This window comes from Pholis gunnellus, assembly GCF_910591455.1.
Source record: "Pholis gunnellus genome assembly, chromosome: 7".
In the NCBI taxonomy this organism is placed as follows: domain Eukaryota; kingdom Metazoa; phylum Chordata; class Actinopteri; order Perciformes; family Pholidae; genus Pholis; species Pholis gunnellus.
Window position 1 is genome coordinate 2,508,799 of NC_136533.1, and position 15,096 is coordinate 2,523,894.

Genomic DNA, 15,096 nt, shown 5'->3' on the forward strand with positions numbered 1-15,096 from the left:
GACGTGACACATTCCGGACTCATTGGATCCAACAAGAGTAGAAAAAGAAAGAATTGTTTCCAGCAACCGCGCCCATTCAACAGTCACCCGGCGGCGTTCTCTTACCTTGAACAGTCGCAGGATGTTGGCCACCATGATCGACACGGAGCTGGCCGACGCTCCGATGACGCCCACCACTTTATCCGGCTTGGCGAAGATGGGCGGGTCTCCGTTGGCGCAGCGGACGTCGGAGCCGTCCCTCTCGATGAGCGCCTGCACAAAGGTGAGCGACTGCTCCAGGGCGTAGGTGTCGCGTGAACACGTGTCCAGGATGCGCGCGCCGAGCGTCACGTTGGGCAGCAGCTCCGGGTCCTTGTTGATGAGGTCGATGGCGAACAGCATGGCCTCCAGCCGGTGGATGCCCTTCTCTTTCTTCAGCTCGCCGCAGGGGACGCCCCTTTCGCCACGAGCGTGCACGGGGAACAAGCCGCCCAGGATGACGTCGCCATCCAGGCGGATGGAGTGGCCGAACTCCGGCAGGGTCTGCTGGGAGTCTGCCAGCACGCCGGGCCTCGGGGCGGCAGCGGCGGCGGAGCCGAGCAGCCAGCAGCTCTTCAGCATCAGCAGGGAGAGGACGCAGTGGCCCGTGACACCCGGGGGCTTCAGGCCCCTCGCCATTTTCCTGTGAGTCGAGCTGCGGGGAGAGGGAGCGGTGGTGTGATCAGCAGGTAGGCGGTGTGGAAGAACCGGACAAGCCAGACCATGGGGGTCCCCCGGTCACCCCGGGGCAGGGTCAACCACGGCAGGCGGTCCCACCTATGAACGCTGACCCAGGGGTTCTCCTGCAGTACAGGTTCCTGTGTCGGACATGGCGGTCTACAGACGAGGAGACGGAGCTTGGCGGTCTCAGCGGCTCTAGTTTCACATTCTTCCTGAAACCTGTTGGGAGATCCAGACCAGGGAGGAAACTATCAATATGTGATCAATAAACCAGAGAATATAAGCATTTCAGGGTCTCCAGCATTCTGTTTTATGCGCTTCCATTGAAACACTGCATGTATGGATCGTATTAATGTTGACTATGAGGTCATTTTCTTTTACCTACCTTAAGATGTTTGACATTTCTAACCAAACTTTGATTCATTTCTGTTGAAATATTTCTCACAAAGTCACACGTTTCATCTTCTTATTTAACTTGAACACAAACAAAAGTTGAATCAAAAGTTTGTGGTGGAACTACCTTCTTTTTCTTTGTTTACCTGGTTGTTTCCTGGCTTCATGCTCGACTCCTCAATCAAGACACATGATCAAAATGGTCTCTTATACTCTACAAGCAGGAAGTGGAACAGACCAACTGTCTCTGATCAGGAGGGGTCCAACACCTGGAATAAATCGGATGGTTTGGCACCTCTTGTATCGATCATAGAGACAGGTGTTAAAACGTTGTGCTCTTTTTCTCTGTATTGAATACAACTTTTTTACAACAGAAAAATCCAAGAATGTGCAGACATTCATGGTTCCCAGATGATGAATTCTGTCAAATTTGTTGATCCTTTGACTTTTCCTAGCACCACCAGTAGGTCAAAGTTTCCCCTTGTCTTGTGAAATATCTGAACATATTTTTGGTGGATTGGCACCAACTTTGGTGCTGACATTCATCATCACCAGAGGATAAATTCTATTAACTTTAGTGTTCCTTTGACTTGTCCTCTAGCACCACCAGTAGGTCAAAGTGTTCCCTTGTCTTGTGAAATAACTGAATCTACTTGAAGGATTGGCACCACATTTTGTGGAGACATTCATGTTCCCCAGAGGATGAATTCTATTAAATCTGGGGAATTACAACTTCCTTGTCCATCGCATGATGCCAACAGAAAAAAAAAATCCCCCATAGACTTACATTGTGAAAGAGATGTCTATAAATAGCGGATTTCTTTTCTTTTTTTTTTTTAGGTTAAACAACTTCCCAATATGCGCACTTAAATAGTTATTATTATGTCCTAAAAGTTGTAAAATGCACTAATAGCCAAATCTAGAGTTATAATGAACTCCCATTTGTGTGAATGAGCCCGAGACAGAGCGTCTGGGAGGCGGAGTTAAAGGAAACGATAGAGCGCTGACTCTATGGGCCCATCAATGTGGAAGATCTGGGTAGTTTCATACCCAGAAGACACACTTTTTTTCGGCTTCATGCACCACTGAGTGACTTGAATGCTGTTTCCTCCAGTGGCCAATCAGCAGTCCCCTGCAGTAAGTAATCCCATCAGACTTAACCTCTCGGCATTTTGTTCTGTTGATTAAATCGTATCCACTCTAGTTATGCACTTAGACATGCAACATATTAGAGTTTAAAGGTGTATTAAATTAAAGTATTGAAATTAAAAGCAGCATAGCAGAAATGAGGGCACATAAATCAACAACTGTTTAGTGGTGTTGCGTAGATGAAAACTACATTTTGAATTGCACGGCCAAGTGTTTGTGCACGTAGAAGGAATTTGCATCTCTCTCATTGTACTTAACACAAAAATAGAGCACTGAAGAAAAAAACGTGTAAACAAAAAAACCTGCGCTTTTGGTCTTTAATTACGGTGCCACCACGCTGCAGATTGGAGTCCTATTTCTTGGGAAGCTCTGGCACATCATTTCCAGTTATTTGGCCAAATTTCATGTTTTATTTGTACTATTACAACAAGATTACAAGGTGATGGAACAAACCTTGGTGCTGCTTATTTTTTTAATTTTATTTTTTGAAGTTGTTTTGTTGTGTTGAGCCATCCTTGTCCCTGACCTCAGTGACTAACTGGAGCCAAAAGAAACATCAACAATCATCAGTCTGGTGTCCACATACCTTTGGCCACGTAGTCGATTTAAACAGAAGGTTACATTGTGAGTTTCTTTCTTATCTCATCTTTTTCATACTTTCTTCTCCCCACATACATCTCAAATCTAAAATACGATTTCTCAAACACACACACACACACACACAGGCAAACACAGATGTATAATATATGCCTCGCGTGCACTCTCCACGTTTACACACGCGCTGAATAAAATGAAATGCGTAGCCTACATTACGATCTCAAGCACCACTGCGCGCACACGGGCACGAATACTTCCCACCCTCATGAGTGCGCGCGAACACAAACGTTCGGTTCAGTTTCTTAAACACCACGCGCGCACGAGCGAAACAGCGCGAGCTCAAGTTGCATTCCAGCAGAATCAGCTGATGTCAGAAATGATTAATCTGATCTGAAACCAGGCGAAACACACGACACAGGTACAGCAGTCTGAGTGCCTCGTTATTGATTTACAGGCGACTGGTCGATGAACTAATTGATTGATTGATTTTACTGGTTGATTGACAAAATAATAATCTGGACTATGTCACAGTGAGAGCCCTTATCTACAACATAGTCCCATCCCAATAAATCAAGAAAAACGCAGATAAATATACTGTTTTAATAATCTGCAGTCAGCTCTTTAATTGATCATTGATTGGTTGATTGATCCTGTGAATTGTGAATGCTGCGTGATGTGTTCAGGTACCTTTTTTGTTTCCTCTCTGCGGAAGAAGCAGGTGTTTCCTCCCTCGGTGTCACAGGTCAGAGAAATGTTTTCTGTCTCCAGCTGTTTGTCACATCACACAAACATTTCCCTTTGAATTCCTCCGCCAGGAACTCGATCCGGCACCCATCAACCAAAGAATAGATTTTAAAAAATACAAATGTATTGAAAATCCACTTTTGTTTCTGTCCCCGCTAGTTGGAGACCACGATCTGGAATGAGAAGCGGTAAATTCCTCTGAACTGCAGGTTTTTTCTGACGCTCCGGATTCACCTGCAGGTGTCGGTTCGACTCCGCCCGCCGCCCAGCCGGGGGGGTGACGCTCCGGATCCCGGGTTCCTCTCCTCGCACAGACCGCACTGGTTCGCTCTCAGATCAATGCGCCAGACTGGTCGCTGCGCAGCAGAGACATCTTCACATCAGGGTCGGGATGTTACAGAGGACCGAAGTCACGGACGCGCTTCTTTTCTTTTTCTCCGCTTCTCGCAGCTCTCCGAAGTGCGCGGTGCGGTGCGGTGCGGTGCGGCGCGGCTGTCCTGCGTCACAGGAAACACGGGAGGCTCTCGCGCTCATCACACCACCCGAGTCCAGGCTGATGGGGAGTCTGAGGGTCGCATCCAAGTTCCCCCCGGTCACAGAGCCGGTCTCGGGGTCTTTGGGTGGGATGATCCAGGTCCTGATGGAGAGGAAAGCGCGTCCTATAGGAGAAGGCGTGCGCGCGTGTGTGTGTATGTGTGTGTGCGTGCGGCTCGCGCAGAGACAGATGAAGTTAATGAGCTTGATCACGCAGTGTGTCAGAGAGAGAGGCTGCATGCTGAGAGGTGAAGCAGCGCAGATGATGGAGGCAGGTCGCCTCCCAGCGGACAAACTGCGCAGCTACACGCAAACCGCCGCTTCAGCAAAGACCTCCATCTACTGACGTGTATTGATGCAGTTTAAAGAGTCACTGGTCTGATTTCTTTTATTGTAATATTTATTGTAAGTATTGTCGTATTTTTATTATAGTTAAATTCATTATTTGTTATTATCATTGATTATTATCATATTGATACAGACAAACAACTTCAGTCAGATCTAATCAATGCAGATGCAGGAAAAGTAGTCTTTACATATTTATTGCACTTTTATTGGTATATTCCAAAGGATCTGTTGTTTATTAATGAAATACATAAACCAGAGCTTCATTCTCACCAGGCTGTAATATTTCATGTGGAGGACCAAACACTATTTGATCCACTGTTACATTAAAGTTTGAAGGCCAACTGTACCGCTTCAGGTATGTGGTAAATAATTAAAATAATTCCCCAAAAACTGTTGAAAAACAGGACGCTGACCTCTCGAGTTTGAGAGCTGGCTGAAGAGACGAGCTAAGATTCTAAACTTTGTCGCCAGCGGCTGAAACCGTCTCTGCTTTCAACAGCATGTTTGTCAGAAAATAATAGAAATAATGTTGACAAATGCAGTGAAGCAAATGGCTGCCTGTGATCAATGTGGTTATGACGGATTAAAACATGCAGAACCACCAGACCGGCCCTTTAAAAGCTCAGCATCTGTAACTCTGAACGGGTCATGACGGTTAAACCATCAGCATGATTTTCATGAGACTAGCAGTAATGTTAAATCTAACGACGGATTCAATCATTTTGTATTCCCTAAATATACAGGCAGTGATGGTACAGCATGGCAGCCCAGACTTGGTGTTACAGGTGCGATGATAAGGTCGCTGCAGGGTTTGAGCCGCCGTACAGATTCTCCCTCAGAAAGACCAGCGTCTTCCTCCAGGCGTCGTCCTGAGCACGAGAATGTGCCACCGTCTCTCCGCCCCACACGACCATTACTGCAATCACAACGTGTAGCTGACACAGTCAATACTCGGTGAACGGTAAATATGTATTATTATGTCACTCACTGTGTGGGAGACAGCCCGAGATGCTTTCACTGAAAAGCGTACAGTCTAGCACAAGAGTTTATTTGCAAGGAAATGCGTTAAGAAAACGCTTGTGTTTTTTATTTGTTATTTTCACATGTATAACTGTGTGATGAGCTGTTTGGAGAGTCGTTTAGGATGCTCACTCTCTCACTGCTCACTCGTCTAATTCTGTGTCTCTAAGCAGTGAGAGGTTGAAGTACCATCTCGAGGGTTGTTTATGGAATTACTTGCTGTGGAGTTGTATAAAGAGAGAGGCATGACCGCCGACTACAACTGAATGGACTGATGTATCTGTTTTGTCTGATACGTTTACTGGTGAAAAACGAGTCTAAACGAGACCATGAATGATGCACTGGTGAGAAATATTTTTAGCATATTTCCCGTTGTGGCTCCAGACAGAAAAACACACTATTCAGATTCATGATATAAAATAACAGAAGACTTTGTGTTCTTCTCTGAACCTTTAGCTTAGCATTATCTGTCCTCTTTTGTGTGCTTCTTTAATCCCGTTACCTTCGTGAGAGCAGGAGGCCTGTTGAGAACCAATCGAAATCCAGACATCACCTACGATTTTAACTACAAATAAGATCTTTTAGGAGACTTTAAGGAGCGGCAGGAACCCCGTGAAGGTGTACCTACCTATCTGAACTGGGGGGATGATTATTTTGAAGTTGCTGGCTCGGGCGAACGGCGTGAACGGAGGTTCGATCAGGTGACCGGCGTTCGGGTACGACAGGACAGTCAGCAGGTGTTCGTTCCCCGCCCGCTGCATCATCTCCTTCATCTGGAAAACAGGAAGTATACAAAAACAACTCATCTACACATCTGTGCTGCTGTTGGTTTTCCTGCTAAGCTAGTTTAGCATAGCGAGCCTCACAAAACAAACGTTGTCTGTTACGTCGGGTGGGTTGCCTTGTTGAGCGCATTATATTTCCTACAATTTAAGCTTCTGCATTTTCCAAATGCATATTATTCAAACGTATTGTTCGGTTTGTAATGCGTACTGAACCGTGAGCCTCGTACCGAACAGTACAAATACGTGTATTGTTACACCCCTAATATCTGGCGTAGAGGATTCAAAGTTATCAATCAGTACTTTAGAAACGGGTGAAGGAAGACACTTCTTTAGTTTGTTGCTTCTCATAACCAACTGGATGTCCTCTCAGCCTATGGAGATGATTCTGCTCACAGTGGGCCTTCGAGCCTGCAGACGGACGGAACTTGTCACTGAAATTTGCCTCATCGGATGGAAATCTAATCGGGGCCTGGTGAATCAGAATCGAATCGATTTAGGAAATCAGTGGCGATACCTCGACCTCACTATTCAGTTTCCTCTCAGCGTCCAGTAAAGTTAAACCCCGAGACTTCAAACCTCTGGACCCAGCCGGTTATTAGAACAGGATGCCGTCATGTCAGTAAACTCACGTCCATTGCAGACTCGTAGGCGGGACAGTTCTGATCGTCCTCACCCACAACCAGCAGCAGAGGACACTGGAGACGTCCCACCTGCTCAGACACAAACAGCAGCAGCGTTTCAGCTTTTATACATAAACCTGCAGTTTGGACTTTCATACATTCCTTGCAGTCACCTGTGGAATCATTTATGGATGTCTGAGACATTACTCAGGACTAGAATTAGGATTCCCCTTCATACTCCAAGCTGCTGCTCCGTCTCCAATACGGTTTATGTTGTTAGCAGCGTTAGCCGTCGGCTCAGCCATCGCCATGTTGAGAGCGGCGTGGAGGCAACAGATATGTTCTGAATTTTGTATTGAGCACCGTTACCTATTACACCGTTATCTATTACTCAAAGGAGCAAAACGTTTTTGTTCCATAAAATGTCTAATAACTCCTTTTCAGTTTCGTTTCATTTATCTGTAGATTTTGGAGATGTTCCCCATTTTTGTAAACTTGAAAATCAAAATTCTACCAGAAAACACAGTTTAGAAACGTTCATGGTTTAGGTCTTGCTGGGAATAGAGTTCGACTAAATAAAGGCAAAACTCCCACTAGCAAATAAATAATAACAATTTGAGACAACACAGTTAAAGAACCTGAAAAAGGAACCGTTAGAGGAATATGCAGAAAAGGTTCAGTCTGGTGGTACTCACGTCCACTTTGAGTGAGGGGTCGGTGGGGATGGGCAGCAGGCGATCTCGCCAGATCTGCTGGTTTTCCTCGTTGAATCGAGTCTTATCAACATTTCTGATAGGACAAAAGGGATAGATAGTTTGTCCTGAGGGTGGCGCTAGAGGAAAGATCACAGCGTCATTGTGAATCTAAGGTTCATTCTCTGGGGAGCAGGAAAGTCATCAGCACATTTAACGACAATCTGTAGTAGTTGAGCGGTTGAACAAAAGAATTCTGAAAGTAACTGAAGTCAGATCAACTTACCTGTGATTGAAAGCCAACATTTGTTCACTAGAGCTGTTGATGGGCTGCACATGACTCCCACTAATACACACTGCACACCTGAGCTGGGAGACCACACACACACACACACACACACACACACACACACACACACACACACACACACACACACATTAAGTGACATGCACCGAACAGAACAAGTGCACGGGTCAAATGGTCACTTGAGGCTCTTGTTGATCTTTATAGACCTCCAAATTAAAATGCCAAACTTTACAGCAAAACACAAAACAGTAGACCCAAAATCATTTAGATTAAAATATTTAATTCCATCACCATAGCCACATATTGTGGTCATGTGTGATTTTCTTTTCCCCGTCCTATCATTCTGTCGGACTATTGGTTTTGTGCTGTCCAGCAAAACTGCGTCAAGATGATGTCAGTAACTCTTGTTATAGCCGTCTTACCTTCACAACTTGGGAGTAAACCGCCATTTTTAGGGTGATACTGGTGCCGAAGGAAAGGCCCAACATGCCGATCCTGCTGCCGAGGATCTGAGGATGCTGCTCCAGGACTCTGTAGGCCGTCTGCAGCAGCGAGACGTGTCAGAAAAAGGTGTCACACATGTGTTGGTAGATTCATTTTAAAAACATTATTAGTATCATCGTATGCACAAAGATGAAATTTGACGTCTCAATTTAAAGCCAGTTCAGTGGCAGGAGCAGCAAAACATATTTCAAAAAATCAGTATCAGTTTAAGTGTAAGCTATATTTATATATTTTCACACATGGAACCGAACGGATAGTGCAACGTATCTATGCTGTTATTGTCAACAGAGTCTGGTGGCTTTAAACCAGAGATAGCCAACACGGTGCCCACGGGCACCTGGTCGCCCGCTGGGACCACGCGAGTCGCCCGCAAGGCATGTTCTAAAAATAGCACCAGTATGAAGGCAAATCACTGTCAAAATCCGAGAGTGCAAATAAGATCCACGCGTGCGTGTGTAGAGGTCCCACGCATGCAAATGAAACAGCTGCGCGTATATTACTTTGACGAATGCTTTCACATCACTCCGCACAGAATATCTCTGCAGCCCCGCGAGGAGAAAAGCCGCGCTTTGAACGCGATGGGCGTCCCCTAGCGCGCGACTACTATCACTGCTCTTCAAAACACCAGAACGATCCCTTTAAGCTGGCCTCAGCATTGAAGGAGCAGTGGGCTGCCGTGAGCTTTGTACATGTTTCTGCATTTCATATGCGGTCTATATCCTTTAATCTGACAATAAGCATTAGATGTAAACAACCTTGTGACAGCTTCAGAAAGTAAACCTGAAATATTGTTAATTGGCAACACGTTCCCATAAGCTAGCTCTCATTGTGTCTCAGTACTTTACAGGCTGCTGTAATCTGGGTGTGACCTTTGACTCCCAGCTTTCCTCTCGGTTGTGAAATCCTGTTTGAAGAAAACTGTCAGTCGGCTTATCTTTGTCTCATTTACGTCTTGAAAACAGAATTCGCACATCTGGTCTTGAAGAGAGAGAATTTCTATCTCAGATTTATCTGTTTTTTCTATTAAACGTTTTTGTTTGTGGAGTTGTTGCTGATTTCCATCAGGTTCAGGTCTCTTCACAGTATTTCTAAAATCCTGCGGTCCATGAAGGGACAAACATTACGACTTCCTCCAGTTATCTTTCATTCCAACACTCGTTTTTAAGGGTTTACTGACACATAAACACAAAGATAACAGATACACATCCTGGTGTCTGCAGAACAGACTTTTAACCTACAAAGCTCAACATGAACCTGACGTTACCTGACTCTGTGCGTCTCACACCTAAAGTAAATGATCATCGAGATGCAGGTGTCACCTCATGATCACAGGCAACAGTTGAGAGAAGAGTGAATAACATTTCATTTCATAGAGTTTCATCGGGTCTCTTCTTGTCTTGCTCCGACATGTTCTCAGTATTTCTAAAATCCTGAGTGACCCTGATGTTCATGAATGGGCGAACACTATTTGCTTTCATCAGTTTTACCTCAAAATACTTGTTGTCCACCATCTTCCCGGTTTCCTTGGTGAGTTTAGGTGTCACGTAGTCGAGGGCCAGGGAGGCGATGCCGTGGGAGGCCAGCAGCGCTGCACGATACTCCACCAACCTCCCTCCACCCCCCCACAGGTCCAGGAGGCCGGGGAACAGACCCGGACCTTCAGACGAGACAAAACACCAAAAACAGTTCACGGTATAAACGACGATGATGTTGATAACTTCTGATGACCCCTCTAATGGAAACATGTTTTATTTGTTTCCTGCCTTCATTTCTCACGGTTTAATCCAACAGTCTCAACTATCTCAAGCTGAACTTGGTTAACTTTTATGGTTAATCTTCATCCACGTCACATGAATGTCACACCGGAGCTCCACACCTTCCTCCAGACTCTGTTCTGGTCCTACCTGAGGGGAGGAAGAGGGTCGCTGTGAGTCCGCCCTCTGTAATCGGGATCCTGCGGACGCCGGGCGCCATGTACCAGCGCTCCACCACCACGCCGGCCAGCGGCACCTGGTCCACGAAGCCCTCAGTCAGGTGACCCTGGTACACTGAGACTGTGACCTCCATGGGAGTCTGGACGTTCATCTTCCTCATCCTGAGGGATGATGGGAAAGAGTCGACTCTGATACTGATTCAGTATCGATTGGTTTCATCTGAACAGCTCTATCCTTGTTGGCCTACCTGAGTCCAGGTTTGCTGCCTGGAACTGGTCTGAGGCTCCACATTAGACCCATCGGTTCAACCCCAGAATATGTGCCGCCCAGACTGGGATCCTCGGAAACTGGAGTAAAAGGCATGAAGAAATATTTCTCATTTCGATGTTCATTCTTCCCAAACCGTTGCATCATTTTGTAACAAAATGCGTTTTGCTGGATGAAACTTTACGACGCTTGCAAACATTTCATTTTCCAGGTCGAGGTATTGAACCGCGTACCGTTCACGGTCCCGGCGGCGTTGGCGGTGTAGTGAGCGAAGGCCTCCCAGCTGTGTCCACCTTCACACTGGTGGAGGGCGTAGACGGTCAGCTGGGAACCAGGGAGGACGTTCTGGACCAGGACGATGAACTTCTCGTCCATGAGCCCTCTGGACGGCTGGACGGACAGCTTCACACAGCACTGCTTCCTGTCCATCCTGAACTGAGACACAAAACAACCAGAGACAGATATGATCAAATAATTCAACTGAAACTGTTGGACTGGACTGATACCACGAGAGGGAAGAGAGGAAACTTTATTTCCTAATAATGGAAGATGGTGAATCCAGTTAACTGGAAAGTTATATTTATTAAATATATCTATTATTTACCTTTTTGTCCAAATGTCTAAAACCAAAATAAACAAAGGAAAACCATCAAAGCCTCGTGAAGAACGGCATGGCATGCACCGGTATACTCAGCACGGCCTCAAGGTGGAACCATGAGGCCACGATGGTGACTGCTATCTCCACTCAATCATCCCATTAAATGGGAAGAAGAGCTAACAGGTAGCAGCAATTAACCATCAAGACATTTTGGTTATATAACCCACAGGTAGGACACCAAGACTACAGACTGTGAATATAACAGATACTGACCTGTGGACATAGTACCTGACTAAACTTACACACTTAATATGAATTCAGCAATACAATGAGTTTACAAACTGTACACACACCGTAGACAAATGCCTTGATTTTTCTGCTTTGTCTGTCAAAGCACTTTGTAAACTCTGTTTTTAAATCTATTCTATTCATGACACAATATCAGTGGGGTATTAATACTTTTACTTCAGTAAGGTTAAAGGACGTCCGAGTTCAACAGGTCAAAGTCTCATTTCATGACCCTCAGAATTGTCTTGTTATCGTGAATGAACCACTTACTGACCTCGGAGCTGTTGTCTTCAGGGTTTTTGTCGTCAGAGTCTGGAAACAAAGCTGTGATTCAATCCGTGTGAATCAAACTCTAAATCAAACAGAGCTTTACTTCTGGTCTGGAGTTTAGTCTCTCCGTGTGGAGCTCTTATCTCCTCCCACAGAAACCGCGTCCCGGACCATAGACTCTGGCTCAATCCCAAACCTCCACACCCACGGACTTTACGCGCCTCAAAGTCCATGGGTGTGGAGGTTTAATTCTGTCCCACTATCGTCGGGTGTTTGAGGGCTCTCTTGCATACATTTTGAGCCCTTTATGAAAACTTTCCATAAGGTGACTTTGCCGAAGGGAATCACCCACAATTCATTGCAATGGGACGTCAAACACGGGGTAACCAGTGGAAGCGCGGAGAAAAAACAAGAGGCAAACAAAGAGGACGACACTTGTGTGTGCAGCTTGTATTTAAATGTATATACAGTAACATTAAGGATTAAAGATGGAACAGAAAAAAAATGGAGGATATTTATTAATTTATTTAGTCACACAAGATGCAACCTTTAATTCACCAAAACTCCAGATTTAGTCACAAACACTTGTCTTGTATGGAAGAAGTACTGGTGCACTCACCTCTTTATGTTGAAAGGTTTAGCATGTGTGATGTATACTTGTCAAGTGCAAGTGTGCACTGTAACAAATTTCCCCGTTAAATTACAGTAAAGAGCTGGCAGCTACAGGCTCCAGCTTCTAACTGTAATTCTACAGCATACCTACTGTAATGTACAACAACGGTTTCATACTGTAAAAAAGTATGACAGTACAGTGCTGTATAGAAAATGCATGAACAGTTCATTACCGTAGAATGTATTTACAGTATGACACTGCTAGAAGCTAATGATTTAAAATGTTACATTTCAAAATAAAACCCCTGAAAATTGCGAGCATAGAAACGACTCAAACAAGAGATGGCCTTACATTAAAAAGCTTTTATTAAAGCCAATGCAGTGTCAAACACATTCAATAACTGACAATTTTACAGTGATCACATTTTTGCAAAATACAAATATTAAAAGCACCATATAAAATTGTATTCATTAAAGTAAATTAGAACAAAAAACATTGTCAGTAATTACGTTATTGTACAATACAATCAGACCAGAACACTGCATCATGTTAAACAGATTCGCAACAATCTATATACAACTCTTATAGTTTACTAAATGTACCCCGCCTTCAGTATCACTTTTTTATTTAGTTATGGTCATTAGTGTAATAGAAAGCAAGTAAAAGAACAAATCTGGAACTGCACATTTGAGACAACTCGATAGAACTGAACAGAACACAATTTTGAAACTTGTTACCTTAAAAGGAAAAAAGAACACCAGCAGTGTGGGCGATCTCTCCTTCCTCCTATGTGGAGATGTGCTGTGGACTACATAAAGCCACACTCAAAGTCCAGGAGGTTTTTTATGAGGGTGGCCACATGGGGATTGACAGCTCCTGCCTTCTTCTGGACCAGCTTCCCTGTCTTTCTGGACACCACCTTCCCCTGGTTGGCCTTTGTCCCCCTTTCCAGGTTGAGACCAATGAAGCGCCTAAATAACAGAGAAAGCATATATATATTAGGTGTGGTATGTAAAGAATATTCACACTTAATACTAAACCCCATTGGAATAAACAAATACAAATTACAAGTATTCTGACCTCTGTGTCTACTAACAATGAGAGAATAATCTTATTTTCATCTAACATATGTGTGAATATTTCATATAAGCAAAAAATGTGAACATACAAGGTCTGATTTTTGTTCTACACGTTCTCACATCAAGGCTACAAGCTCAATCATGTTGCAACATATTAACCTTCAGAAAAATATCCAAATAATATTTAAGACTGCAGAAGATTTACCTTTGAACAAACTCCAGTGTCCTTGCAGCTTCCTCTTGGTATTGCAAGTTGAACACATCGTAGCTCGAGAAAACCGCAGCAGCAACGTGATGAAGCTTGGCTGGATGCCTTCACAGACGACGTGGCTTCAATGCTTATCAAGCAGCGTCACCAGCAACTAATGCAGACAACAATTATAGTTAATGTTCTGAAACCATATCAAATATATATATATTAACTCAGCTTGTTGATTCAATTGCTGAGAAATTCAATCAGGTATCTATGAAAATGAAATAACTCTCGCTGGTAACGCCGGTAGATCGCATGCCATTCTTTTCTAACACACGGGTCACCACGTATGCACAGTGAACCGCGTGAGCTACTGCAGCAGTCGCTGTCCTGCAAGCACCGCTCGTTAGCATGTTAGCATGCAACAAGTCACGTTATCGGCAAAAAATCAGTACAATACAATGTAGATTCAACACAAAATGACTGAACACGGTCATGCTAACTTTGATAACATCTAAATTACCTTGTTCAGTGAGCCACAGGGGCAGGATGGACGGTGTCCGCTGCGTGTTTGTAGGCGAGCTGAAGCAGCAGGTGGTGCTCGGTCTGCTTCGGTGCTTCGGTCAGAGTCCGTTGAAAATCGTCTTCTCAAATTCCCTCTTATTATTATTCTTCCATCCTGAATAAAATCACCGGTCTATGATATCTAAAGCTTTCTGTTCATTTTCTTTAGGTTGACTATGTGCTAACTAAGCAGTAGATACTTGATGCCGTGTGCTGTTGAAGAGTAAGGGGCGGGCTTAGTCAACTGAAAAAGGAAAAAATACTGTAGTATACTGCAAGATTGGACAGTAGCTGCTGTTAATTTTTTTTTTCTTCCAAGGCCTCAACTTTTGCTGGATTTAACTGTATTCAACTGTATTTACGAAGAACAGTACCTTGCTGTTGAGAATTTCTTGTATTTTTACAGCAATTTGTTACAGTGTGGTTATTAATTAATAATAAAGTAATTCTTCATCATCTTCTTCAAGAGTTGGAAAAGTTAATATTCAAAAGCTCTGAAAGGTTATTTAGGCAAGACTTTATTTTACAGGTCCGACAATATCGTAATCTTTTGAAACAGATATCCAGGAATAAACGCTGGGGATTTTTAGTTTAGTAAAAGTTTGTCTTTTAAACTAAAATGTGTCATATAAGGAGCAAACTCCTTCAACGAAAAAACTCGTAGGTTTAGCGTAGTTAGTGTGCGTAACATCTGGTCGTGTCTGTAGCAGTAAAACATAGCGTCATTCAAGGATTCGTATGATATCTGACGAAAAGTTACTTCTTATTTTTCATGCGTCAGAAACACGTTTCACGTTTCCCGTCGTTTCATGCATACGGTCTTTTCAAAATTAACTTCCATCTTTACAGAAGAAAACGTAGTTCGGTTTAGGAAAAAACTCATTGTTTGGGTTCAAAT

The 15,096-nt window shown here is 44.0% G+C and overlaps 3 protein-coding genes across 6 annotated transcripts in view; 1 reads left to right on the top strand and 2 right to left on the bottom strand.

Moving 5' to 3' along the window:
• LOC306698472 (metabotropic glutamate receptor 8-like) overlaps positions 1-468 on the bottom strand; it is a gene marked incomplete at its 3' end in the record, with an annotated part of 98,747 nt that extends 98,279 nt beyond the window's left edge. The window contains exon 1 of the mRNA XM_079162778.1: positions 88-468. Within this exon, the coding sequence (XP_079018904.1) occupies positions 88-381 (294 nt within the window). The 5' untranslated portion in view covers positions 382-468. The remainder of the gene's footprint in view (positions 1-87) is intronic.
• LOC306698478 (E3 ubiquitin-protein ligase TRIM21-like) overlaps positions 1-15,096 on the top strand; it is a 281,779-nt gene that overhangs the window by 193,341 nt on the left and 73,342 nt on the right. The window lies entirely within an intron of this gene.
• Positions 4,521-11,858, bottom strand: LOC306698499 (peroxisomal succinyl-coenzyme A thioesterase-like). 4 transcript variants are annotated; one of them, XM_079162814.1, is made up of 11 exons: positions 11,754-11,858; positions 10,827-11,028; positions 10,574-10,673; positions 10,297-10,487; positions 9,880-10,049; positions 8,311-8,430; positions 7,868-7,950; positions 7,585-7,678; positions 6,899-6,979; positions 6,113-6,257; positions 4,521-5,380 (listed from the first exon to the last, which is right to left on the bottom strand). In XM_079162814.1, exons 2-11 carry the CDS (start codon positions 11,020-11,022, stop codon positions 5,244-5,246), a joined length of 1,317 nt encoding a protein of 438 aa, XP_079018940.1. In that variant the 5' UTR covers positions 11,023-11,028; positions 11,754-11,858; the 3' UTR covers positions 4,521-5,243. The 4 variants fall into 4 exon arrangements, with proteins under 4 accessions (XP_079018940.1, XP_079018941.1, XP_079018942.1 ...); XM_079162815.1 differs by having other exon boundaries at positions 10,827-11,023; positions 11,754-11,852; XM_079162816.1 differs by having other exon boundaries at positions 11,750-11,845.

Excerpts from the sequence above, each read along its gene's own strand:
- LOC306698499 (XM_079162814.1), bottom strand. The coding sequence starts at position 11,022 with ATGGACAGGAAGCAGTGCTGTGTGAAGCTGTCCGTCCAGCCGTCCAGA. Across the intron at positions 10,674-10,826 it reads CGCCGCCGGGACCGTGAACG|TTTCCGAGGATCCCAGTCTG; the intron begins GTACGCGGTTCA and ends CTTTTACTCCAG. Across the intron at positions 10,050-10,296 it reads GACCCTCTTCCTCCCCTCAG|GTCCGGGTCTGTTCCCCGGC; the intron begins GTAGGACCAGAA and ends TCTCGTCTGAAG.